Source organism: Hippichthys cyanospilos, chromosome 1 (assembly GCF_059441005.1).
Source record: "Hippichthys cyanospilos isolate Australia breed blue-spotted pipefish chromosome 1, RoL_Hcya_1.0, whole genome shotgun sequence".
NCBI lineage: Eukaryota > Metazoa > Chordata > Actinopteri > Syngnathiformes > Syngnathidae > Hippichthys > Hippichthys cyanospilos.
The window spans coordinates 11,382,501-11,407,040 of record NC_142369.1 but is presented as its reverse complement, the minus strand read 5'-3'; the positions used below and the strand labels follow the sequence as shown (position 1 = coordinate 11,407,040).

Sequence of the window (24,540 nt, the reverse complement as noted above, 5' to 3'; positions counted from 1 at the left end):
CAAAAAAAAGTCTTAATTTTTCAGTCAGAGTAGTCACATTTTGTCAAGTGTGGTGTCAGTTTGATTTGAACATATGAAGTACTGATTCCTTTTATGTATGACATGCTATATACGTAATGTTTGATTTCTTAAATTTTGAGAGTCAAAATGTTCTCACAAAAAACAATTTTTTGAAGCAAAAGGAACAATTTTCTCATTTTTAAGTACTTGTCTTATTTGCAAGTTAAAAAGTCATATTTTTGACCAGTGTTTCTTTTTCAAAATCCAACAAGTACCAGATATCACCATATAAACATTTTTAAAAAGTAACCCTTTTTAACAGTCGCTTTCAATGCAATTATTTTGAAGGTCGCATACTCTGTCAAACACTGTACATATTCTCAAACATAAATCCGGAAAACAACCAAACTAATGAATGAAAGGCCCACCCTTTGCTTTTGCTTCCTGCTCATTTGTGAGCCGCGTGCACACGGTGACCTCTGCTTTGCAGGTGCAGTCGCTTCCAGTCGGAGATCAAGCGTCTGAAAATCTCGTCTCCGGTGCGCGTGTGCCAGAACTGTTACTGCAACCTGCAACACGAGCGCACGGCCGTCAACGACGAGCACAAGAACTGAAGGCGCCCTCGTTCTCAAGGTGTTTATAATGTACATACATGTAACCACGGCCTTTTGAACACACCCACAAAAAAAAAGGGTCAAATGTAACATAGCGGCTAGCAGGTGGACGTCAAAGAGATATGAATGTCACTCATGAATAATAATGTCACTCGTTATGCAAAAATTGTCCACTTGTTTTTTTTTTTGTTGTTTTTTGCCGAATTATTGATTTGCTGCTTCCGGAAGAGACTGGATAAGACATGTTGGAATATCATATCTAATATCTTGATCTTGAAATAACTTTAATATTAATAATGTCTGGTCAGTCTTCAGTTGTTGTACAGGATTTTCTACCAAAAGAGACTTTCTTCTATTTGTGTGTGTGTGCGTACGCGCGAGACGATGTTTTTTTTTTTGTGTGTGTTTGTGTACGTGTGTGTTTAAACTTTGTTGACCATCCTCGCTGGCATTATCATCATCATCATCATCATCATGTCATGCTTAATTTGTCATGACACAAATCAACATGTTCCAGATGTTATTTAGGTTGCTATAAGGAATGTACACACATTGAAACACATCGTTATTATTTTTGGGTGTACATGTTTGAACCTGGTTGCAGCCAAATGCAAGTGCCAAAAATGAATGAAATAAAATGAAAGTCATAGCAATGCATTTTAAATGTACTAGAATACATTTTTAGAAGTAATTATTTTTAATGTCAGGACTAAAGACCGGATTCAAGCAGAATACATTCTCATGGTTTATGGATTGTGTTCATATTACAAATTTTCTGGAAAAATATAACAATAATGTTCAAATGTCTTGAAAAAAGTCTGACTTGATTACTGTAATTGCTGTATAGTTTTTTTTTCTTTTTAATTTAATCTTCAAATATTCTTGAAAAAGTTTGTTTATGATTCAATATTGAAAAGCGTTTGTGTATAGTTACCCCCTTTGTTATTTAACTATTATCAAAAAGCAGACTGGAATATTGGTGACATTTCTTGCGGGAAAAAAATATTTTTTCTTATTATCAATGACATATCTCATGAAAATAACAATTTGACATTTTTCTTATTTTAAGCTTTCAACATTGGTCCCATGAAACAACTTCTCATTTAACACGCCGACTATTCTGGTGTGCGCTTAAAGTCACCACTAGAGGTCGACAAACCGCAGGCCATACTTGAACCTCTTTTTAAATCGTTGTCAGAGAAAGAAGCCTTTTGTTTTTATTTTTGTCCTAACCAACACAAGATTTGAAAGTCAGGTCCCAGTTTTGATTGACCGCCATAAAAACACAACATGGCTGCAGCCAGGTTCACCTACACACACGTGGTGACGGCCATTGTTGATGTCATAGCGTGTGTTATTGTCAATGTAAAAAAAAAAAAGAAAATCTTGAGTTGACTTAAATTTTTGTATGAATAATTCACGTGGTCCCTGACATCATTTCACGTGTACAAAGTATTTATGCAATGATGGCTGCTTTTACATTTTTTAATTTTTTTCTTTTTTTAAATCAAGATTTTTTTGCATGCACACGGGCGGACTGACTTGGTGCATCAGCACCACAGCAACAAGTTTTTTTCTTCTTGTCATCACTTTCGTCTTTTTTGTGTTTGTGTTTTGCAATGAAAAGACACTTTTTTGTGGGCTGGGCCCGACACTTGACACTCAAGAACACGACACACCAGTCCACCCGCTGGAAAAAGGAACAAAACAAAAAAAAAAGACAGTGATGTTTACCTTGGGAGTTGTGGGCTCTACTATTTCAACACTTTGCGAGTATCTGCTGTGCAATTTGTGCTTCATGAATGTTTTCTTCTTGTGTGTTTGTGTTCACACATCACAAACCATGTTGTAAAAACAAAAAAAGGAAGAACTCTTACACCCTCGCCATCGTCATGGAAACAAGATGTTACAATAATGCAATAGAGCTGATACTTATTCTTTAGCCTTTCAATAAATAATTGCTGTTTACCACCAAATGTCTCATTCGCGTTTTTTAAAAAAGCCACATTTTTCAAGAAGCACTCATTTTCAAAGAAAAAATGGTGAAAAACTGACAAAAGTTGAACATTTCAAAAAAGTAACATTTTTTCAGAAGGATGATTTATTTTCAAGTTACTTTCAGAACATTTTTCAATAAAGTCTCTTTTAGGTCAAATGAAAAGGAAACATTTCTTCGGGAGACATGATTTTTAATTAATAAAAAAATGTTTAAGAGTGTCGAAGTTCCTCATGCTATGATTTTTTTTCTTTGCAATTTGTCAACAATAAAGTTGTATTTTTTGTATGCTATTTTCTTTATTTAAAAAATCTTTTGCAACAGAATCAGCATTTAGATGGAAATAAAAATCGTTTTTGTCTTCGTAACTTTTTTAAAATAAATGTCATTTACATTCATGAAGTATTTATTATGTTGCTAGGTGACGTAGGGAAAGCGTCTTGCGCAAGCGCACACTTCATCTGCAGTGAGTACTCGGGATTTAACTGCAGCAAACTCGCGTCAAGTTGACGCTTTGAGCGCCATACCGGAAGCCAACGTGGTTTTGCCCACCAAAATATATATTACGTGAAGCATTTCGGCGTCGCTTGCTTTACTTTGAAAGCCTGCATTTGGGACTTTGTTTCCCCGCAGTGACGCAGTTTTGACAGCAGGCTGCGGTGATAAACACAAACACGCAGTCGGATGTCAGTCTGTGGGGACATCAGTGGAGTGAGTTTCGTTTTGACATCATTAGCGGATCTTTATCCCCTGATTCATTCGCTCGCTACCCGCGGCCTTTGACGCTTCACAAGCGGGGACGCTTTGACCAAACGACCGAGAAGAACCGACGCGAGAGCTAGAGAGCGGGCGAGCGTCCTTGCGAGCCTCCTCTCCCGGGCTCCCCTCACCTCACCTCGGGGGACGGCTGAGTAACTCGAAGATCCCGGCGGCAAAGGCGACATGAATGAGCTCCGGCGACGAGGGGGTGGCGGGGAGGAACCGGACAACACCGACAACATGAGCGATAAGGTAAAAATGACATCATATAAAAAGCTTCCCGCGGCCAGACAAGTTGTTCGAGGTTATCGAGCCGAAGCGGGACGGGCTCATAGGCTAATTATTAGCTTGTTAGCCTGTTAGCTTGTTGGAGAGCTAAGTGGCTAATCCGCCCCCCCCGTGGTCTAAATATAGCCTCTCTTGCTTTGATTCAATGTTTTCAACACATCCTGTTCGCTTGTATGCAAACATTTCCTTAAACTGACACATTTTACACATTTTAGTCGCGAAACTTTAGAATGTTACCAACTAGGATGTTGTTTTAATGTAAAAAAAAAAAAAAGTCTCATTGTACTTCATAACTACAATAAATAAAAACGTCAATTCACCTGTAAAAAAAAAAAAAAAAAAGAAAAATGCTGTACGCACCATGGACCGCCGATATTCGCGGGGGCTTGACGCTAGGCCAACCCGCGAACGAGCAAAATTAGCAAACAAATTAACTTTGTTGATTATTGAGTATGTTTTGTCAACTCAAAAAGGTCTTTGATAGAACCACAATTTTTTTTCTTTTTTTTCTTTTTTACAAAAGTTGTGAGTTTGCTCTCGAAGAAAATCGAAAAAAAAAAAGACGGTTAACATTATTTTTTAAATGTTGAGAAATATAATTCATGGCTAGGTGATGCTGTAAAAACAATGACTGGTCCACTGTGATTTTTGTCAGATTTTATGGAATAAAAAATAATTTATCAAGAATATAATTATGTCCAATAGAAAATGAGCCAGTTATATGATAGAGGTCGCGTTTTCTTTCAAAAAAAAAAAATACAACACTTTTACAGTACACTACGAATTTTGCAGTCGCTGCAATAAATTATGAAGTCACCCCAAAAGTAAAAAAAAAAAAAAATACTTTAGAAATAATAAATGTAATGAACTTAAAAATAAAATAATTGGGTGTTATTTTATAGAAAAAAGGCAACGTCATAATCTTTATTGCATAATGTTCTTTTTAAGAATAAAAACGACCTCATTTTGATTTATATCTTTTGTAGCTTGAGGGGATTACTTGTGAAATTAAATAATTAGATTGCGTTTTTCATAATTGTTTTATTAGACTGTTTTTTTTTCAATATGTTCTTTGTAAAAATAAGTCAGAATAATAAAAGAATAGGGTGTTGTTTTTTATTTTTTTAGCGAAAGTCATCACAACTCTTCCAAAATGCCTTTTTACTTACGTTTTAATTAAAACTAATATTATTAAAAATTAATCATAATTAGATGATGATTAATAATATTATGAATGATTACTGATGATTATAATAATATTATTACAAAGTAATCATAATTAGATGATGATTAAATAAGTAAATAATTAAATAATATTACTTTAAAAATATTTATTCAAAAAACATGTCTTTTTTTTAGCATTTTCCTGTAAAAAAAAAAAAAAAAAAATCTATGAATGTTGAATAGTGTCTATTTATTCATTATTGCCATTTGTATCCACTATAAAAATCTAGATACTATTTATTATTAACGTACAGCCCGGTGTTCTAATTATATTTTGTTAACTGGTAATCTCCACTTTGTTGCTGGAAACCCCAAATTGCGTGACTAAGATCGTCTTGTTCAATTCTATTCTCTTCTATTCTATGGTCAAACTAATGACCTAATAAGACAAATAAGGTGTCTTAAGTATCATGTGAAACAAGTTGGCGGGATACTGAGGGTTGAACTTTGACCCTGCTCACGAGGGTGCGGTGGTCATGATTGACCTTTGAACCAGTGAGTGGGGAAGACTCTCGAGGAAGATTTCCCTTGAATCTTCATTCCAAAAACTGGAAATAGCCCAAATCCCTGAAAAGGGAAGCCTTCAAACCAAAATGGCCGATTGCCAGCGTTTCACAGCGCGGCCTCGAGGATGATTTTCATCACGATGAACGTGCACGCTGGATTTCCTGGCTGCTCGGTGCACCTGTGACAGATGAGATTATTATGAAATAGGAAGTGAAGGATTGATGATGAGGAAAAAAGTTTTGCGTGAATACAAAATGAAAGTTTGATGAAAGTTTGATGGTTTGGGGCGTCGTTTCCAACCTAATGCTTCAAGTCATCCGATTACTTTTCGTGTCGAATCATGGACATGTCATGTGATGATAGCGACGAGATCGATTATTCGCACCCTTGATTTGGGGATGAAAAGGCACCAATGTATGAATGAAGGAATGAATAGACAAGCGCGGCGGAGAAATCCAGGAAGGGAGAAAAAAACATTTGCATGGAATTCGTAGCACTTTCTTCCTACTGAAAGCAGATAACTGTTTAACATATGCACACATTTATTTTTAACTGTGGATTCAATTTTTGTTTGAGAAAATAGAGTTTTAAAGGGGCACTCCGGTGGGGACGCTCCTGTTTTCGCTCACAAAGTCAATTTCAGTATTTTCTTTTTAAAATTGTGATGTGATATTGACTTCAAATTTATCGTTTTGTTTAGGAGTCAGAAATTAACGACTTCCAAAATTTGACATTATTGTATTTTTAAAGAACAGTTCTCACTGTGTATTCCCCCCCCAAAACCTCAAAAATAGTCACTTTTATTTATTATATATATTTTTATTTCAAATAGTTATAACAAAGAAAAAAAAATGAACTTTTTTTTCCTGCCAAAAAATGTGATGTATTATTTTTGAGGGCAAAAATATGTTTTGAGAAGTTGTATTTTTGTTTTTTGTTTTGCGAAAATGGTGCAAGTGAATTCATTTATTTTCAAAGTTATATTTATCAAGAAACTAGAAACATATCTTTTAAAATTTCATTTTGGATATAGAGACTTATTTTGGAAAAAAAAGTCAATTATACAATACAAACATGTCTTTAATGTATATGACTGTATATGTATATGACTTGAGCTGTCTTTAAAATCTAACTTTTTCTCAGTTACAACTGTATATGGCTAAATATATGAAGGCAACCATTGTTATATATGGTGATATGTTCACACATGCATTCAAAAGTTTGGAAACACCTTCAAATTTAGTATTTTTATCGCTTTTCCCCCTACATTGTAAATTATTACTGGCCACGTACTCTTTTAGGGAAGTTAAAAATGTTGAAGCCCTAGTATATTTTAGATTCTCCAAAGTATTCACCCATTTCACCAAGAGGAAAGCTTTTGCGCATCTTGGTAATTTCTCATTTGGCTACATGATGTGGATGATGCTTTTTGAGAAGAATTTCAGTTCACAGCTGTGCATGTCCATGAGTTTGTAGCTTGAATTTTTTGTAAAGCTATCAAAGTTAAGTATCAACTTTGGAGATCAAGTGAAAATGTGTAAACTTAAAAAAAAAAAAAAAAAAGTTAGTTCTATTTACACGGAGCTAAAGCAGAATTCTAACTGAAAAGTTTTGTGATTAATTAGGGAAAAAAAATCAATTGCTTGGCAGAAAATAAATCAACCACTTGGCAACACTAGTTTCTTGACCTCTTAATATATATATATATATATATATATATATATATATATATATATATATATATATATATATATATATATATATATATATGGGAATTGAATGTGAGCATCAGCTTGAATCAGTCACATCATATTTATTTAATATGGAAATAAAGCTCACAGTTTTAAAATCTGTATTTCTATATTTAGTTAAAGATGATGTTATCCATCCATGCACTAATTCCCTGGCTCTTGCTTCACTCCCTTTTTTGGTTGGCACTCGCCGCCCGACAGAGTCCCGCTGGCGTTAAAGTGTTAGCGCTAGCTCCAGTGAGTGAGCTAACTTGTCAAATGTGACAAGCCACTGGACCTGTTCCTGCGGTTGGCCTGTTTTGGACATGCTTAGCTCAAAAAATAAAGGGCTGAAGGTGCTTGTATTTGCTGTGTAATCCACATGACCCTCAACAGCAGAAGTGGATATTGAAGCGATATTGTGAGCACCCTACTACCGTTTAAACTTGTTCAACCAGTTTACGAAAGTTTCAATACTGCTTTTTTGTCGCAGAAATGAATGCAACATTATAATACTTGCTTGCGTTAAAGCCAGTCCTTGTCTTTTTGCATTGGCCAATCAGAGCTCAGCTCATCAGTACGGCACTCATTTCAGTTGTAGTACAGCTTACATGTTCTTGCTGAATACAAATGTTCAGTCTGTTGCTTAAAAGGTGAAAGCACCACAACACAGATGGTGATTAGAATTGCGCGCTGGCCTTTTTGAGGGGAAGTTTGGCTGCTTTCAAAACTCTAATTCTATTTAGTGTGTGGTAAATTCAGTTTAGTGCCGTCACATGGTGCTTGCATCAAAAGTCAAAGCAAAAAAATTGATTCAATGACCGCTTATATGTGAAAACATTGCAAGTCAAATCAAGTGAAACTGTGACTTTGACACAGATTTTTGACACAAACTGTAAACAACAACAAAAAACAAGGTTAGCTTAGCAGTTAGCACGGGTTCTTTGTCCTCACCTGCTCAGTGTGTCACATGATTAGCTATGCCTCTCATCTACTTTGGTAACAAAGACAAGCGGCACTTTGTTTATTGGTGCTAGCAAAGCATCTCGTACTCAAATGCAGCACAAGTTAGCTCAGCGCCTACTAGTTACCAAGCTGCCTGGAGAGCAGGGCGAGGGGGCGACATATACGCACGTATATCTGCCGTCCTCGACATCAGCAACACGTATCGCGATTTCTCGATCGAGTCCAAATCTCTTATGTAGCTAATATTTGTACTGCATGTACAGCGTTTACCACACTATATGGCTTTAATCTGTCGTTGGCTATGGCTTCATGTAATAGTGAAATTTTGATGATGAAGCTCCATCGCATAAAAACAGAATCGTTCCAACAAGGATGTCAACATTCTTGATTTTTGTTTGTAAATGTCAACCACGCTAAATTTTGTTTTGTTTTTGTGTGAAGGAGGCCGAAGGGGAGGACGACAGGTTCGCGGGCCCGTCGAGCGACATGGAGCTCGAGTGCGACGTGGACACCAAGGCGGACGCCGCCGATGTGCCGGCGTCCGCGGCAGACACGGACAACACGCCAGAGTGTCTCACCAAGGCTTTGAAGGGACTGCCGCCGCGGTACGCCTCCTAATCTTCAGATCAATTCCGGCCTTACAGAGTCATTGTTATGCCTTGGCCGAGGCCTGCGCTCAAAGAACTTCCAACACCAGACAATTTTTTTTTAATCCAAAAAATGTTGTGTTGAAATTGTTCTGAAAGATTTTATCTTTGGTTTACAAAGTGGTATAACCAACTTGCCTGGCAAGGACATTGTATTCTTCATGACTTTGTGTAGCTAACATTATACTTTTTTTGTCGGTTGTTATTTGCTTTTAATGCTGTTTAACTGATGCAAAGCTACTCGACTGCCAAGTTTATTTTTGTCTTACGTTCATTTTACATCCAAGCCAAGCAATTCCAGGAATTATGATGTTTGTTTTTATTTCTTTTTTTCAATTACTGTATGTAACTAAATAATGAATATTATTGTTTCCTATGTGGTGTCCTCAGATGGAAGAATTACTGGATCCGAGGAGTTTTGTCTCTCGCGATGATTTCGGGCTTCTTCCTCATCATCTACCTGGGACCAATCGCTCTCATTTTGATTGTATGCACCCTTTCTTTTTTATTATACTTGAGTTTCCTTTTTTTTATTGTTACAGCCCCACACACACCAACCGGTAAATCTCCTTTTTTGGGAACAAATGCCAATATATGCAAGCTAGGTAGAACATTTAACATGATCCCACCAGTACCACTTGAACAAGTTGAAACTTAGAAAAAGTCAGTTTCAATCATTTTTTTTAATTTAAAGCTGCTTTAGGGGTATTCCAGGACTTCCATTGACTAAATCACATTTTTGGGTGATTATTCTGGCAACTATATTGTTTTTAAGAAGCTTTAACAGTTATTATTGTGACATCTAAATAATACCTTTTCAAGGATTTAATTATTGTACAACCTTATTTACTTTTAGTGAGGCTTGGAGCACTATCATTATTATACCTCAATTTAAATTGCCTTTTGGCCCAGCTTTAATTTTTTTCATTTATTACAATGGCCTAAATTTTTCGGGGTTGTTTTGTCCTATTAATCGACCGGTTTCGTGGGTGCTTCAATTCACAATACTGTCATGACCACATCACTTTGAGTGAGTTTAACTACATGTTTGTGTGCGGTCGCAGGTGATGATTGTGCAAATCAAGTGTTTCCAGGAAATCATTACAATCGGCTACAAGGTCTATCGCTCATACGACCTGCCCTGGTTCAGGACGCTCAGCTGGTGAGAGGAAGACACACACACACACACACACACACATGCATAGGAGATATTGTGTGTATAGCACTGAGTTCAAAGATCACTGCTTTGTTGGAAGTAAAGGAAAGTGAACGCATGTCCACGTTGAACAATCACAGAGTTTGTGTGTGCATGTGCTTCGTTGTTTTGTGACATAACTAAACTATAATGACAGCATAATTATATAAGTGTGTTGAGGCATGCTTTGTTGTGTTATGACAAGATCCACTATGTTGTGCTATGTTAATGTATATGATTATAAAAGTGTGTGTTGTTGTCTTGAGGTACTTTCTGGTGTGCGTCAACTATTTCTTCTACGGTGAAACGCTAGCCGACTACTTTGGTGCGTTGGTGCAGAGAGAGGAGCCCCTGCAGTTCCTGTCTCGCTACCACAGGTTTATCTCTTTCGCCTTGTACCTGGCAGGTAAATGAACTCCGCACACCCGTTGGACCCTCATACCTATTGCTGCACTCATTAAAGGTGTTGATGTCTACCTTTTGTCCTGATCTGATTGGTTTAAGTCACTATATTCATTTTTTATACAACACAATTCTCATGTACACGCTGAAGACGTGTAAACTAAAGGTTTGCTGTTGTTCTGCTTGGCTAGCTGAAGCTAACGCTTGTTGTGTTTTTCTAAAAAGGTATGCTGAAGTCATATTAGCTTGCCCAAGCTAACTGCATGAAAAAAAATGTATTCCGTGGTCATACTCGCTGGCTGAAGTAGACATCACTGTTGTGTATGCTGTGCTAGTGTATCTGTGTCAAACTAACGACGTGTCAAATATATATTGTATAGTTGTGGCTAAATCTAAAGTAAATGGTGTGCTGCACTGTAGTCATGCTATTCTGAAGTTAATGTTGACAGTGTAGACTTTTGAAGTAGAGGTGTGCTGCGCTCACATGAAATAGACATACAATGCTGCCAACTGGCAAACGCTTATGCTAATGGTGTTGTTTGTGGTCACGCTAGCCCGCTAAAGCTTATGATGGTGTTTGTAAAATAGAGGTATTCTGTGTTTTTTTTTAGCTGACTGAAGCTAACTGTGAAGTACAGATGTAAATTAGCTGAATTTGTTGCGGTATGCTGTTTATGCTAACTGGCTAAAGCTAACGCTTCATCTGTGTTTGGGGGGTATTTTTCATCTCAGACTACAAACATGTTAAAATGAAAAAGGAGCTTCACAAGAAGAAAACCTATATCACATATTGTCGTATTAATAAGTCATATATGTCATCTTGGACATATTTGATGTTATCGTTGATGACTTTGATGCTGACGGCATGTTTATATTTTTTTTTTTTAGGTTTCTGCATGTTTGTGCTGAGTTTAGTGAAGAAACATTACCGCCTGCAGTTTTACATGGTGTGTATACAAACGGCAAAGCTAACCACTAACACTGCGTACATGCTGTATCATACTTATTTTTTATCAAATGATTAATGTGCATATAGTGGGGCTTTTGATGTGTTTTCACTAATCTGTTAGTCAAACAGGGGTGAAACGCGTGTTGCAACATTCCAATGTTGTATCTGTGTATATACGTGTGTGTGTGGTTGTTTGGGTGTGTGTTTGCCATTCCAGTTTGCGTGGACCCATGTGACGCTGTTGATTGTGGTGACTCAGTCGCACCTTGTCATTCAGAACCTGTTTGAAGGAATGATCTGGTAAGCCATACAGAATATTTGCTGTTTACAGCAAATAGGGACAAAGACCTGCCACAAGCAGCAATCATTTATGAATAATTGACCTCTCCCCTTATTTTTGGGGTTGGTCGTTACTGATCAATGCCACAAAAACAGGGTAGAGCGGCATTACCATGCATCTAGCATGGACACACACATGAGCCCATGTTACATAACTTTCTTCAGGAGTAAAATTACTCAACTATAACAAACCACTTTTCATTGAGACTCATCAATGTTCGTAGTTAGCATATTAGCCCAAATAACACGCTAACACTAACTGAGGTGACACCACACAGATTTATGCCCTAGGTAGTTCATGTTACATAACTTAAAAATACCCATTATTGAATATTTGACAAAATTCTGCTCACAGGTTCATCGTGCCCATCTCAATCGTGATCTGCAACGACATCGGTGCATACCTGTTTGGCTTCTTTTTTGGACGCACACCACTCATCAAGGTAACATCATTTGGATAACAATCCAGGAGAAAACACATTTGCAGATGTTAAATGCAACAAGTGGCACTATAAAGTCTGATTTGTTTGAACCAATGGCAGCATGAAACAAGCAAATAATATAAGTACCACTCATGCCATTAATATCTTTTTTTTTTCTAATAAATACATTTAATGTAGGTTAATGCTGATACTAAATAATTTTCCGTTTTCTGGGCACACCTGAAATGAATTCCAATTGCCTTTTCTTTTTTTTTTTTTTTTTTTTTAAAGAAGTTCTTCTGTCAGCCACCATTTCATGTGTCAGGCGTAAAAAAGTACATGAATTCCCATCTGTTGTGTAAAGTTCCATTTGAAATATCTACTTCTTTCCTTGAAAACACAGAAACGAGCAACAGAAAAGTTCGGTAATTAAACGTGTGTGTCTGCATGTGTGTAGCTCTCGCCCAAGAAGACTTGGGAGGGATTCATCGGAGGTTACTTCTCCACCGTCGTTTTTGGGTTCATTGTGAGTACGATCCACAACATCTAAACGACAAAATTTCCAAGCTATATCTACAGTACATCAGAAAATATTGTACACTTAGACACACAATTAGAGTACACACACTATAAACACACATCCAAATGTACCTGATTAACATGCACCCAGCTATGCACATCATCGCACGCCACATGCAAAACATATGTATGTTATCGACACAATTAATAATGTACTATACAATGCATCAACACACAACAAAATGTACACATCAATGCACACCCAAATGTATTTTGACATAAATAAAGTTCCATAACAGACAAAACTATATGTACACGTCAACACAACTAAGTGCATGCATTAACGTACAAATTGAACTAGATCAATAAAATCGTTTATGTGTTGTGTTATGTAGTTGTCGTCGCTGCTGTCCCAGTTCCAGTACTTTGTTTGTCCGGTGGGCCTGAGTAGCGAGAGCGGCAGCTTGTTTACGGAGGAATGCGAGCCATCCAACTTGTTTGTGCTGCAGCAGTACAAGCTGCCCGCGCTGGTGCGCAACGCGCTGCCTTGGGTCAGTCAGCTTCTCGCACTTCACTCAGCACTTTCTGCCGCATGACACCTTTTAGGAAATTGCAGCATACAACTTCCCAGGCAGACACAGATAAACTATGCAAAGTGCTCTTGGTATCTGTTAGACTGAATTATGAATTGCTAATGTATGATTATTTTTATTTGAATAACATTTAACAGGATAAATAACAAGTTATAAAACAAGTTAAAATAATTTGAATGCGCATGTGCAAATTTTTGGAAAAAGCTGTCCTTTTGCCTTTTTTACAGAAAATAATTAGGGCAAAATTAATTTGGAAATAATGGAAATAAACGTTTTTTTTTTTAGAATACATTTTGCAATAGAACAAAATCAGTGTAGAATCATCACAGTTTTTTAAGTAAATTATGTTTTTTTGAATAGTATAAATTTTTGGATAGTTGAATAAAATTATTTTATTTTAATACCTTTTTGATGTAAATTACAAGTATTTAGTTGGGGTAAGCAAAATGTCAAAGGCTTAAAAATTCTTGTTTGTTTTTCTCAAATAAAAAAGGTTTTATGTATAAAGTTGTATGCATGTGTGTGTGTGTGTGTGTATTTATATATATGTATAATATATATATATATATATATATATATATATATATATATATATATATGTATGTATGTATGTATATATATATATATATATATATATATATATATATGTATGTATGTATATATATATATATATATATATATATATATATGTATGTATATATATATATATATATATATGTATATATATGTATGTATAATATATATATATATATATATATATATATATATGAAGAGCCAATATGTTAGTTGAGTACCAATCAGGTAAATGTTAATAAAATTATAATATCAGGAAGTTAACAGAAATAGTTTTTAACTAAGTTTAACCAAACAATTTAGATAATTGCATCGCAATAATTTGTTACTCTTAAATCAATGCAGATATATTTTAATTTAAAATATATTTTCAAATATTCATTTTTTTATTTATGTAAAATTAATATTATTTTTTAATATGAAAAATATTAAGGTAGCAAAGTGAAATTAAAATATTAAATACAATATAGAGATGTGTAGTTTTAATCAAATATAAAATAATAATTAGGTAACCAAAATACTGCAAACGTTTTTTCCTGTATTTGTTTTATTGATTTAAAAAAAAAACATGTATTTAAAAAATGGAGAACAAATTTAAAATTTGAACATACTTTATGTATTTTATCTCATCAGCTAGCCAAAATATCACAAGCAGTTTTCGTTATGATATGTTATACGAGCGCGAGACACTAATAGAGCGTAAACAAATAATTTTTTGTTTGCTGGTATCTTGTTTTTCAGGAAACCGTGACATTGTACCCGTTCCAGATCCACAGCATTTTCCTTTCGTCATTCGCATCGCTCATCGGTCCTTTTGGCGGCTTCTTTGCCAGCGGCTTCAAGCGAGCCTTCAAGATCAAAGTGAATCCCCGACTCTCTCACTCTTGTGTTGTCAGGCGGCGAGTGCGAAGGGTTCAGGCGTAATCACCATACTTCTCTCTTTAGGACTTTGCCAGCACCATCCCGGGGCATGGGGGCATCATGGACCGCTTTGACTGTCAGTACCTGATGGCCACCTTCACCCACGTCTACATCGCCAGCTTCATCAGGTCGAAAATCAAAAATCGCAAAAGTGTGTTCATGTCTCGACATGAAAACAATCAAGTAATGTCGCTCCTAGACATGGGCCGAGAACCGGGTTGGCGCTTTACCTTGGTGTTAAAAAGTCAAGCTTTCAATAGCTGCTAATACTGTTCGTCACTGGTAATAAGCAAGCGCTTTTCTTTTTTTCATAATGTAAGGGGGGCATTTAAACTGAGCAGAATATGATTGGCTGCTTGCAGGGATGACTCAACTAGCTGCCTCTTTGAAAATAATTACCGCCATTCCCCAAATATAGGACGCACTTGTGTATAGGATGCACCCTTCATCTTAGGGTAAAATTTGGGTATTTTCAATGTTACCGTATATGGCGCACCATTAGTTTGCCAACAATGCGAAAACTATAGCAAAGCAGAATAAATCTTGCTGTAAGATACGTATTGGTTGCGGGTAACGTTTTTGTGAGCAGTCAGTGAACCCTGCGCCAGTGTAACGTCGAATACGCCCAAAGCAGTTGTCCTTCCTTTTCCTCGCGACGCAGCTCAAGTTCATTCTGCCTTAAATACTTGAAGTTGCGTAACAGTCGTGTTCCACCAGGTTTATGATTGTGTGCCTGAGTCAAACGGAATACCTTTCCATGTTCTCCAACCTGTGCACACAGGGTCCTTGCCATTCTTAATTGAATGACCTGGAGAGATCATGGTCCTTTACATGGTCCTCTTCCTTTTAAAGATTCAAAGAGATTTTATTCTCACATGTATAGTACTATACCTCACCGTGAAATTATTGGAGGATAAGAAGGAGGTTATTATTTGTGTAATTTGTGTATTAATTGGGTAATATTTGTGTACATATATTCTTTGGTATGGTAAGATTTGTTTTGAAGTTGACCTTCTCACCGCATTCATGTCATGTTTTACTGCCATACAGAGCATTAGCAAGAGTAGCATTCGTCTGTTTACTCCATTGCACTTCTGGCCCAACAAAGCCAAATATGTTACAAAAAGAAAATAGATCTCATGCTGTGCTGGGATGAGAACTCTGATGCTGTTCTAATCTTGCAAAATCTTGTAGTGCAAGCCCTATCTTTAGTAGACTCTCAAAAAATGTCACAACAAGTCATGACCCCAAATTAAAACCACAGGAAGTCATTTTGGTTTGAATGTCATTTTGGTTTGAATGTGATTTTAATTTTGTTTTCCCTTGCAGGGGTCCCAATCCGAGCAAAGTCTTACAGCAGCTCCTGATGCTGCAGCCAGAGCAACAACTTAGCATTTTCAACACGCTCACCTCACACCTGAAAGACAGAGGGCTGCTGCCCCCCACGGCATGAAGAGGGGTCGACAGGCGAGTGTGTGTGATGCTACACCATATGTACACCACCAACATGCAACAACACCACATCAGGTGTGTCATCCTGGCGACTCTTCATCCAACTTAACACTTGTGCTAGATTTTAAAAAAAAAAGTCGTCAAGAAATACACACAACAACAAAAAAAGTCTTCCGCTGGAGCACTGCATCCAACCGCCATCTTTGACCAGGAAGTGGTCAAAGCGTCGCACTGATCCGCCGATGAATCAAAACATTGGTTAGCGGCTTGCGCGGTTAGTGGCCTAGCACATACGCTAACCGGCGAATGCCCACTTTAGCCCGCGTGGCTGTCAAGTCACCAAAGTAGAACACATATGTGCTACATGCTAATGTACATAAAGAATTGTTGGGGTAATGCATAGCTACCAACAAAAATCCTTGAAGAAAGAAACTACAAATAAAATGTACATGTAGCTAGCTAGCATGGACACAAGTAGAAGACGAAAAAAGTTTTATATTTTCTGAGTAGTTAGATGATGGGGGGGCATCAACTTACATAAACATGTAACTTTAGATGCAATAATAACCAGCATGTTCTGCACAGGGTGGGAAATTAGCAGAGATACTATGAAGATATATATATATATATATACTGTAGCTTTAAAGCAAGATGTTAGTATTATTTATATGAGTAGTTGGGACGGGCACATACAAAACTTGAAGCCGACAAAAAATTAGAAGCAATAATCTTGAGTTTCTCAATCGAGGGAAGTTAGCATTTTCTTGGCTGTTAATAATTTGACTAGCTAGCTCAACCGCCTAACGATACTTGCGCATGTGTGTGCGGTGTAAGGCTAGTCTAGCTGCTAACCGCTAAATCCCCCTCCCAGCATTCAGCTACTGAAGTTAAAGATCTAAAATATTACTACTAGCTAGTCACACCGAGCACCAAAAAATGCTAACTATGAATAAAGACGCTAGGAGAATATTTCGACTCAAATATTTTTTCAAAAATTAAAAACAGTTGCTTGTGTTAGCAATTTAACTTTATTGGTTGCTCATTTGTTAGCCACTTTTCTGACCGAGTACCACTTTGCTCCATGAGTATTGATAAGTTAAAAGGTGCTTTTCTCATTTGTGATGTGAAGGCATTAGCCTTTTCTTGCAGTCTTGTTTAAGCATGTGTGTGGTACAAGGCTAACCTGGCTGCTAATCGCTAAACTGCTAACCCATTAGCATTGTACTACTGAAGAAGCACTAAAATGTCCCTACCTGCTTACAATACTAGCCGCACTGAGCGCCACTTTTTTAGAGGCTTTTACTGTGTGAAATTAGATGATTTAAGGATGTTTTTGGATGTAGTTTGCCATGAAGACTATATTTAAAGCAAAAATTTTGAAGATGGTATTTTATGCAAGTTTTCTCCAAATGTCGGCATGATTTTTTGGCAGGAGAAAAGGTTTACCAAAGTTGTTTTGTTTTGTTTTAAATAACTTCCTGCTGCTTCCTTTCTGACGGACTGAGTTTTTTTTCCCCTTCCGAACCTTTATTTTGAGAAGTGCTACTGGGACCATATGAGGGGCTTTTATTGTGAAAGTACACTTGTCACAACTGCCCATTGAGTGATTTTGAATCTGTGAATATTCATGTAAAGCGCAGGTGTCAAACTGCAGTCAACGAGGGCCTGCACGTTTTGGAACCTTCTCTCTCAAGCACGGCTGATTTGTATGCGTAGGATCATTTTTCAAGCTCCTGCAGAGCTTGCTAAAACGCTCATCATTTGAAACAGGTGTGTTGGCAAAAGAAATCCAGAAAACATGCAGAATACCAGCTCTCGAGGACTGGAGTTCGACACCTAGGATGTCAAGCTTTCCTGACCCATAGTAGCATTTAAAATGCTGAGCCAAAATATTACCAGATGTGACACTAAAGAAACGAGGTTCCCAATTTGAAGCCAATGGGCATCGCGCCACTGTTTTGTTCACTTATTTTGCCTTGTACTGATTGTTTTCAAATACCAAATAGCACCACCACAGACATGTCTAACAAATAGCATCTCTGTCAGTTTTCACGTTAAGCAATAATGACTTGAACACAAACGGTGAAGCAACACTTGTAGATGGATATTAAAAAAACTCACAGGCATTTATTTTTCTAGAATCTGCAAATTGTGACAAACCACAAAAATGCAGCTTACTAAGGAGTTGTAACTATCACATAAATATGCATATGTCTGTATTAATCACACCAGGAGCAGCACAATAGCCACTAAATTGAAGCAAAAAAAGAAATATGTAATTTTTACACATGCCATCACTATAAATTTTCATAAAGCACACTAACATTTAATTAGTCTTGTTTCTTTCTTGTCACACTTCACACGAGAGAAAATTTACCATTGGCTCCTCCAAAAAGTATTTTCTAAAGTTTGGGTATAATTTCTATAAAGGCTATTTGAAGCCACTTTTAGAAAAAAAAAACAGCCATCATTTTCATTTCGATTTTCTTCTTTACAGACTTGCACATTTGAAATCAATTGTGATTGGGCATGATATCATTAAGTGTGCCAGTTGACTTTTAATTATTCTGTCTACCTTTTGATTTTGTGTGTGTGTTTTCTTTCGAGACGGAATAATTTTAGAAAACGAACTGGAACATTTAGTGATGGTGTTGCTATTTTATTTTGTCATTGTGAATATTTAATTTGTTGGTTTAACACAGTGATGGTAATGATGAAAGATTTGAGAAGAACACGGGGTAAAATATTTATCATAAAAAAAGTCTATTGTGTTTCATTTACTCTTCCATTTTTATTCCACACAAAGAAACACATATATAAATATGAAATGTATACATTTTGGAAAATAAAAATGACAATGATTTGCTTTTTGTGTGCTTTAACAATGACACAAAACCTCCAAATTCCTTTGGAAGAATATTCCAGATGCCTCAAAATTAACATACAAAATAGAAACATTAAAATTCCTTGTCACAACAATTCACAGACTTCCAACTGTCTGATATCTAAAGTGCTCTCTTGGATCAGTAATTTGTGGTGGATTCAACTGAACCCACACTGACTCCTACTGGTGGACGTTTGTAAATCAGCAATGTAAGTAACCTCCAAACAAGGAGAAGAATTCGGCATATTTCAATGAAACGTGTTGAAAGTGCAATTTGACATTATGGCTTAGTGACATGCTCATGGCATTATTCAACATCATGATCGTGAAAAGACACGCGGAAAGGTCTCAAGGACCCATGGCCGGAACTGAACTGAACGTTTTGGGTTGAAGCAGTTTTAGCCGATTCCAGGGATCATACTTTGAACATTTTCCGTTTTCACGGTTTATGCACTGCCTAGCGACAGTTACTAATGTGTCGTATGGGGTCCATTTGAGGTCATTTCAAAAATGGCGTGAATGTGTGCATATTTTTACCCCTCAACACTGTTGTGACCTTTCTCAAAGGAATGTTTTTAACGTCGTTAGTTACTGGCGCGACAAAATTAACTGGCTTATCCGTCTCAAATTCAAAATTATTCATATGACCTTGATAACAAATTTAATGTTTTGTGTAAAGGGGATATGGACTGGCCTGGCCCACAAATACTGTAATTCCCCAAATATGATAACGCACTTTTTTTTTTCTTCCAAAAACAAAGGCCAAAAGTACGGGTGCGTCCGCGGAAGATTGATCCGTTATCCACAAAAGCCAAGTTTTGACGCACAGATTAGCATTTTTATAACGTATTCTCACTTATAATAATTACTGTAACAGGACGGGCTGCAGTTGGCTGTTAGCAGTCAGTGCCTGCCGACACTATTTATGGCAAAACGAACTCGAGCTGCATTGCGAGGAAAAGGAAAAACAACCGGGGCGCATTCAACGTTGCACCGGTGCAGCGCTCACTGACCGCTGAAATCTGAAACACACTTAACCCGCAACAAATATATAACTTACGGATATGAAAACATGAAGACTTTACAAAGATGAGATTTACTCTGTTTTGTTAGTTTTTACATGGCCGCCAAACTGTTGGTGCATTCTAGACGTTGTAACAGGAAGGACCAGAATTTGACCCTAAGATTAAGTGCGCGTCCTAGATTTGGGGAATTACAGTAACAAAAAGGCACATTGTTGTAATTGCTGTCTATGGAAAGGCAATGGGATTCTCTTTTTTTTTTTCCATTGAAATCATAAAAATTATAGAGGGGAGAAATCTTCAACAGTGCCACACCATAGGTATGTGGGGCTTAATTATTGAATGGAAATGTTCCTGAATCGACTCTTTGAGCTTGTGACCGCCTAAAATGAGCGACATTTATATATTTTTAGCGTAGATGCCGCATTCGTGATACAACAGCGGTTAGCAGCGCCACGGTTACAAAGCGTTTTGTTTTGCATGGATAAAGCGTGTGTAGCATGTCACTAGATGACCAGAGGGTTAAAGGGCACCCTGGACTGGTTTCCCTCGCCATTTTCCCGTTGCCCCCTGGGAGGGCAAAACACGTGTCTGAGCAGGGCCAGGGCAACTCTCACCATCAACCTGAGCAGCAGGAAGGCGAGGGGCGTGGCGATCTCCATGAGGTGGAAGATGGTGACGCTGAAGCGGCTCAGCGCGCACGTCAGCAGGAAGGCGGCGAGGGCGACGGCCGGGTACAGCGCCAGCTTGGCCAGCATGAAGACGTGCTCGGGGCCGCCGTAGCGCACGGCCGGCCGCAGCGTCCGCCGCCCGCCGCCCTGCAGCGCCGCCACCCAGGTGGCCAGCTGAAAGAGGCCGGCGCCGAAGACCAGGACGCAGCTGGCCTGCACGGCGCGCCGCTCGTCGCGAAGCGCCGCCCGAGGCAGCTCGTGAGTGAGGCGGAAGGCCAGCGGCAGCCCGCCCACGAAGGCCAGGGAAAGCGTGTTGAGCAGGCCCATGGCGCGCGTGGCCCGGGACACCTGCATGAAGAGCGAGTGGTGCGCGAACCACAGCAGGCCCACGGTGGCGAAGGAGCCCAGGTAAGCCAGGTACTCGGACCCGTACGAGCTCAGCGCCGCCACCAGGCTGCCGTTGAAGCGCCGCTGCACGGAGGCCGGATCGGGAACGTTGTCCTCGCTGCGAATCGGACGCAAGAATTTAGGTCGGTTGAGATATACTTCTGTGTCGATTTCAAACCGATTTGGATCATTGAAACATTAATAAAAAGCATCAAAGAAAAAAATCCTGGGTAGCCTAAAACTGACTAGATTACAAAACAACACCCATGTGTTGATTCCTAAATGCTTACAAATAGAATTCGTATGATGGCAAAGTTTGAAGGGATTGAATAGTCGATTAATAAGTAATGTTGGTTTTGACATTTCCTTAGGTTTATTCAAACGTACATTATTTCAATTTGGCTAGAGAAAATGCATCATTATAAATCGATAATAATTCACGACTATGATCAATAGTCAAAAAGATTGTTTCAAAATAGAAAAAGAGGATTTTTACAAATCTCTTATTTAGATTTAACGCAGATACATTTTTTGCTTTTATGGAGAGCTACCAAAATGAAAGAATGTTTACCGTTGAGAGGCTAAATTTTACTTTTGTTTCATTAAAATTCTAAGGCTTTAGATCATTTTAGGTTAACAAAGTCACTAAACGATTTATCACTTTCATCAAATTGAGTGTCACTTATTTAACAAACAATTGGTTGTTACTTAATTGTTGCATCTCTACGAGATTAATTAAGGCCTGAACATAGATTGTCATCTAGAGAATTGGAGAAAAAAAAGTCTGTGGGGTGGAAACCTCATTACATCAAAATATATTTGAACTGCTGAGAACAAATCCATTAATAACTGAGAGGTGTACTTGTGAACTTCACCTCACTGCAAGAGCCTTGTGGCATTTTGTCACCTAAAGATTGGAAGTCTGGATGTTTTGTAAACGACAAGGAGTGAAATTTAAGAGTTCCAGAGTATTGAATATAGCATATAGCAAAAGACTTAAAAATTTTATATTACTAAAAAAATACAGCCTTGTTTGTTGTTAATATAAGTGCATTTTAAGAATCAAATGGACTCTCAGAAATTCCCACAAAACTTTTCAGTTGGCGCCGTGACCCGGATTTTCAGTACCGACCAAATGTCCAGGATGAGGAGCGTGGCCACGATGGCGTAGACGCCGTCACTGAAGGCCTCCACACGTTCTTTACTTAGCGGTTCACTGGGCAGGAAGGTGTAGAACATCACCTGTTCTGGATCTTCCTCCACCGGTCCTCAAAACAACCAAATTGCACGCTTTGAATTTTCATGAAAATCATTTGAAAAAGTCCTTTTTGGTAGAAACCAAAAGGGTGCCTACCTAGGAGTTTGTCACGACACCACAGGACCCCCCGGGAAATGTATGGAAGGAAGATGACCAAAGCCAGCAACACGTATGACTGACAAACACATAAAGAAAATCCTCAGCACTTCAGGAACAACCTCAAATTTTAAAAAAAAGAACAAAATCACATCTGGAACTCTATTAAGTCAAAAATGACATTAACGGCCTCATATCAGGAACCACAACGCCTTACAAGGAACAACCTCACATCAGGAACCACAACCATGCATAGGGAACAAAAACTCTGTCAGGACCAACAACCTCACATCAGGAACAGGACCCTTATATCAAAAACAACATCACCCCAAGTACATCAACACACCGGGAACAACAATCACATTAGGATCAACAACCCCAAGACAGAAAGAACATCATCATCATACTATCAGGAACAAGAACATCACAACAAGAACACGTCCATGCAAGGAACAGCAACATCATGTCAGGAACAATAGCACATCAGTTGCAATGATACATTAAATGGAGCATATCATCAGGAACATTTGTCACAGCCAACATCAAGGAGGAAAACGCATCACATTCTGGAACAACGACAACATTAGGTCAGGTAGACGGGACCAACCAGCTGGTAGCAGAAAAAGGAGCAAACTGCAGCTAGGAAGCACATGACAGGAACCCTCAGGAGGACTTTGAGGATGTGATGTCTGCACATGGAGCGATCATCACACGCTTGGATCTGATCCTGGAGCAGGAACGGACGGCCGAATGCGTACAGCACGATCACCGACTAAACAACAATAACGTCAGACAACTTGGCAAGTCAGACTTGGAGAAACAAAGGCTAATGCTAACGCCAAACCTGAATCAGACCAATGACCATCACACAGCCGCAGAATAGAAGAATTCCCAAGATGTGCGAGGGAAAGGTCGCCATCAACGAAAACTGCAAGCACAAGAAAACTTCTACTGTGATGTCATCAGTGTTGTCGTTTTCCAACCAATGGTGGGACCGGAACTGACAGTGTACGGCAGCAGGGTGATCAGCATCATGCACGCCTGAAATGCCAAACAGGAACAACAAAGGAATGCAAAATCATGTCAGGAACAACATTGTCATGCCAGGAAAAAAAAAACAATTTCAGGAATGGGCAAAAAGCCCACACTTACAAGATTAAGCAAGGCCAGAGTGTCGTCGATCCGCACGATCACCTGGAATAACCTGCAGCAGGAACAAGAACAGGTCAAACTACAAAAAATCCCTTTGGAAAAGAAGGATGATGAACAGTGGAATGGGAATAAGAATGATTCAAACAGAAACTACAAAAAGTCATGGAGAGATGACGCAAGTGACAAAAAGGTAACAAATGGTTGCGCTGGAAAGAAACGGCTCCAAGAGAAACTAGAACAAGAAAAACTGGAACAAAAACAGGACAAGAGTCAAAAGTCCAAAAAAGTGATTAAAAGTCAAACAGGAACAAGACAGGTTAAAAAAGAAACACAACCAAGTAAAACAGAAACTTCAAAGCGTCACATGGGAAAGGTGAGTATTAGTTGGACAGGAACAAGACCAAGTCCAACAGGAACAGTAAACTGCCAAACAAGGTGTGAAACAGGATGCCCCCAACACACACACACACACACACACCTGATGTGTGCCGCCCAAGCCACAGTGACAATAAGGAAGGTCATCAAGTAGACGGCCATCTTGGTGCCCAGCAAAAGCTGAAGGTTTTCATCTAGCTCCTGAAATGGAGACGGTGTTACCATGGTAACACTTGACAACATCGATGATGCCACGCGTTACCTTGTCGTCCTCCATCTTGGTGTGGGCCACGGGAAGAATCTAGGCGCACACACATTTTTTAGTTACTTATAACTGGGCGTTTCCTGGGCCTTGAGCATGCGAAGTCATTTTCAGTTGACAGGCAGGGAAACGTGTTTAATTGTACATGAAACTGGCCACTGTAAACGGAAAGGGCGTTTGACGTTCCCGCCAATGGATAACCGCGCCTACTTTTGCTACGTCTAGTTTACGTCACATGCGCCGTTTTACCATGACGGTAGCGATGATGGAGAGGAGCGCGTCGCTGTAGGCCAGCAGCCGGTGTGACGACTGCGTGCCGCTGTGAGCCGCCTCCAGT

At 38.4% G+C, this 24,540-nt stretch overlaps 3 protein-coding genes across 8 annotated transcripts in view; 2 read left to right on the top strand and 1 right to left on the bottom strand.

Moving 5' to 3' along the window:
- Positions 1 to 2,590, top strand: part of wdfy3 (WD repeat and FYVE domain containing 3) — a 58,860-nt gene extending 56,270 nt beyond the window's left edge. For all 5 annotated transcript variants that reach the window (XM_088416153.1, XM_088416146.1, XM_088416137.1 and 2 more), the window contains exon 66: positions 491 to 2,590. In XM_088416153.1, the coding sequence (XP_088272279.1) occupies positions 491 to 614 (124 nt within the window). In that variant the 3' untranslated portion in view covers positions 615 to 2,590. The remainder of the gene's footprint in view (positions 1 to 490) is intronic.
- A 680-nt stretch (positions 2,591 to 3,270) lies between these two features.
- Positions 3,271 to 18,962, top strand: cds1 (CDP-diacylglycerol synthase (phosphatidate cytidylyltransferase) 1). 2 transcript variants are annotated; one of them, XM_088432249.1, is made up of 13 exons: positions 3,271 to 3,621; positions 8,526 to 8,689; positions 9,122 to 9,218; positions 9,796 to 9,893; positions 10,193 to 10,332; positions 11,217 to 11,275; positions 11,495 to 11,577; positions 11,972 to 12,059; positions 12,496 to 12,564; positions 12,953 to 13,108; positions 14,465 to 14,584; positions 14,669 to 14,772; positions 15,974 to 18,962. In XM_088432249.1, exons 1-13 carry the CDS (start codon positions 3,553 to 3,555, stop codon positions 16,095 to 16,097), a joined length of 1,371 nt encoding a protein of 456 aa, XP_088288375.1. In that variant the 5' UTR covers positions 3,271 to 3,552; the 3' UTR covers positions 16,098 to 18,962. The 2 variants fall into 2 exon arrangements, with proteins under 2 accessions (XP_088288375.1, XP_088288366.1); XM_088432240.1 differs by lacking the exon at positions 3,271 to 3,621 and adding an exon at positions 8,131 to 8,252.
- tmem175 (transmembrane protein 175) overlaps positions 18,280 to 24,540 on the bottom strand; it is a 6,504-nt gene continuing 243 nt past the window's right edge. The window contains exons 1-10 of the mRNA XM_088432205.1: positions 24,453 to 24,540; positions 24,204 to 24,242; positions 24,045 to 24,142; positions 23,567 to 23,618; positions 23,420 to 23,455; positions 23,259 to 23,342; positions 23,022 to 23,186; positions 22,415 to 22,493; positions 22,193 to 22,328; positions 18,280 to 21,178 (exon numbers count right to left, since the gene is read on the bottom strand). The exon at positions 24,453 to 24,540 is cut by the window's right edge and continues 243 nt beyond it. Coding sequence (XP_088288331.1) covers positions 20,509 to 21,178; positions 22,193 to 22,328; positions 22,415 to 22,493; positions 23,022 to 23,186; positions 23,259 to 23,342; positions 23,420 to 23,455; positions 23,567 to 23,618; positions 24,045 to 24,142; positions 24,204 to 24,242; positions 24,453 to 24,540 — 1,447 coding nt within the window. The 3' untranslated portion in view covers positions 18,280 to 20,508. The remainder of the gene's footprint in view (positions 21,179 to 22,192; positions 22,329 to 22,414; positions 22,494 to 23,021; positions 23,187 to 23,258; positions 23,343 to 23,419; positions 23,456 to 23,566; positions 23,619 to 24,044; positions 24,143 to 24,203; positions 24,243 to 24,452) is intronic.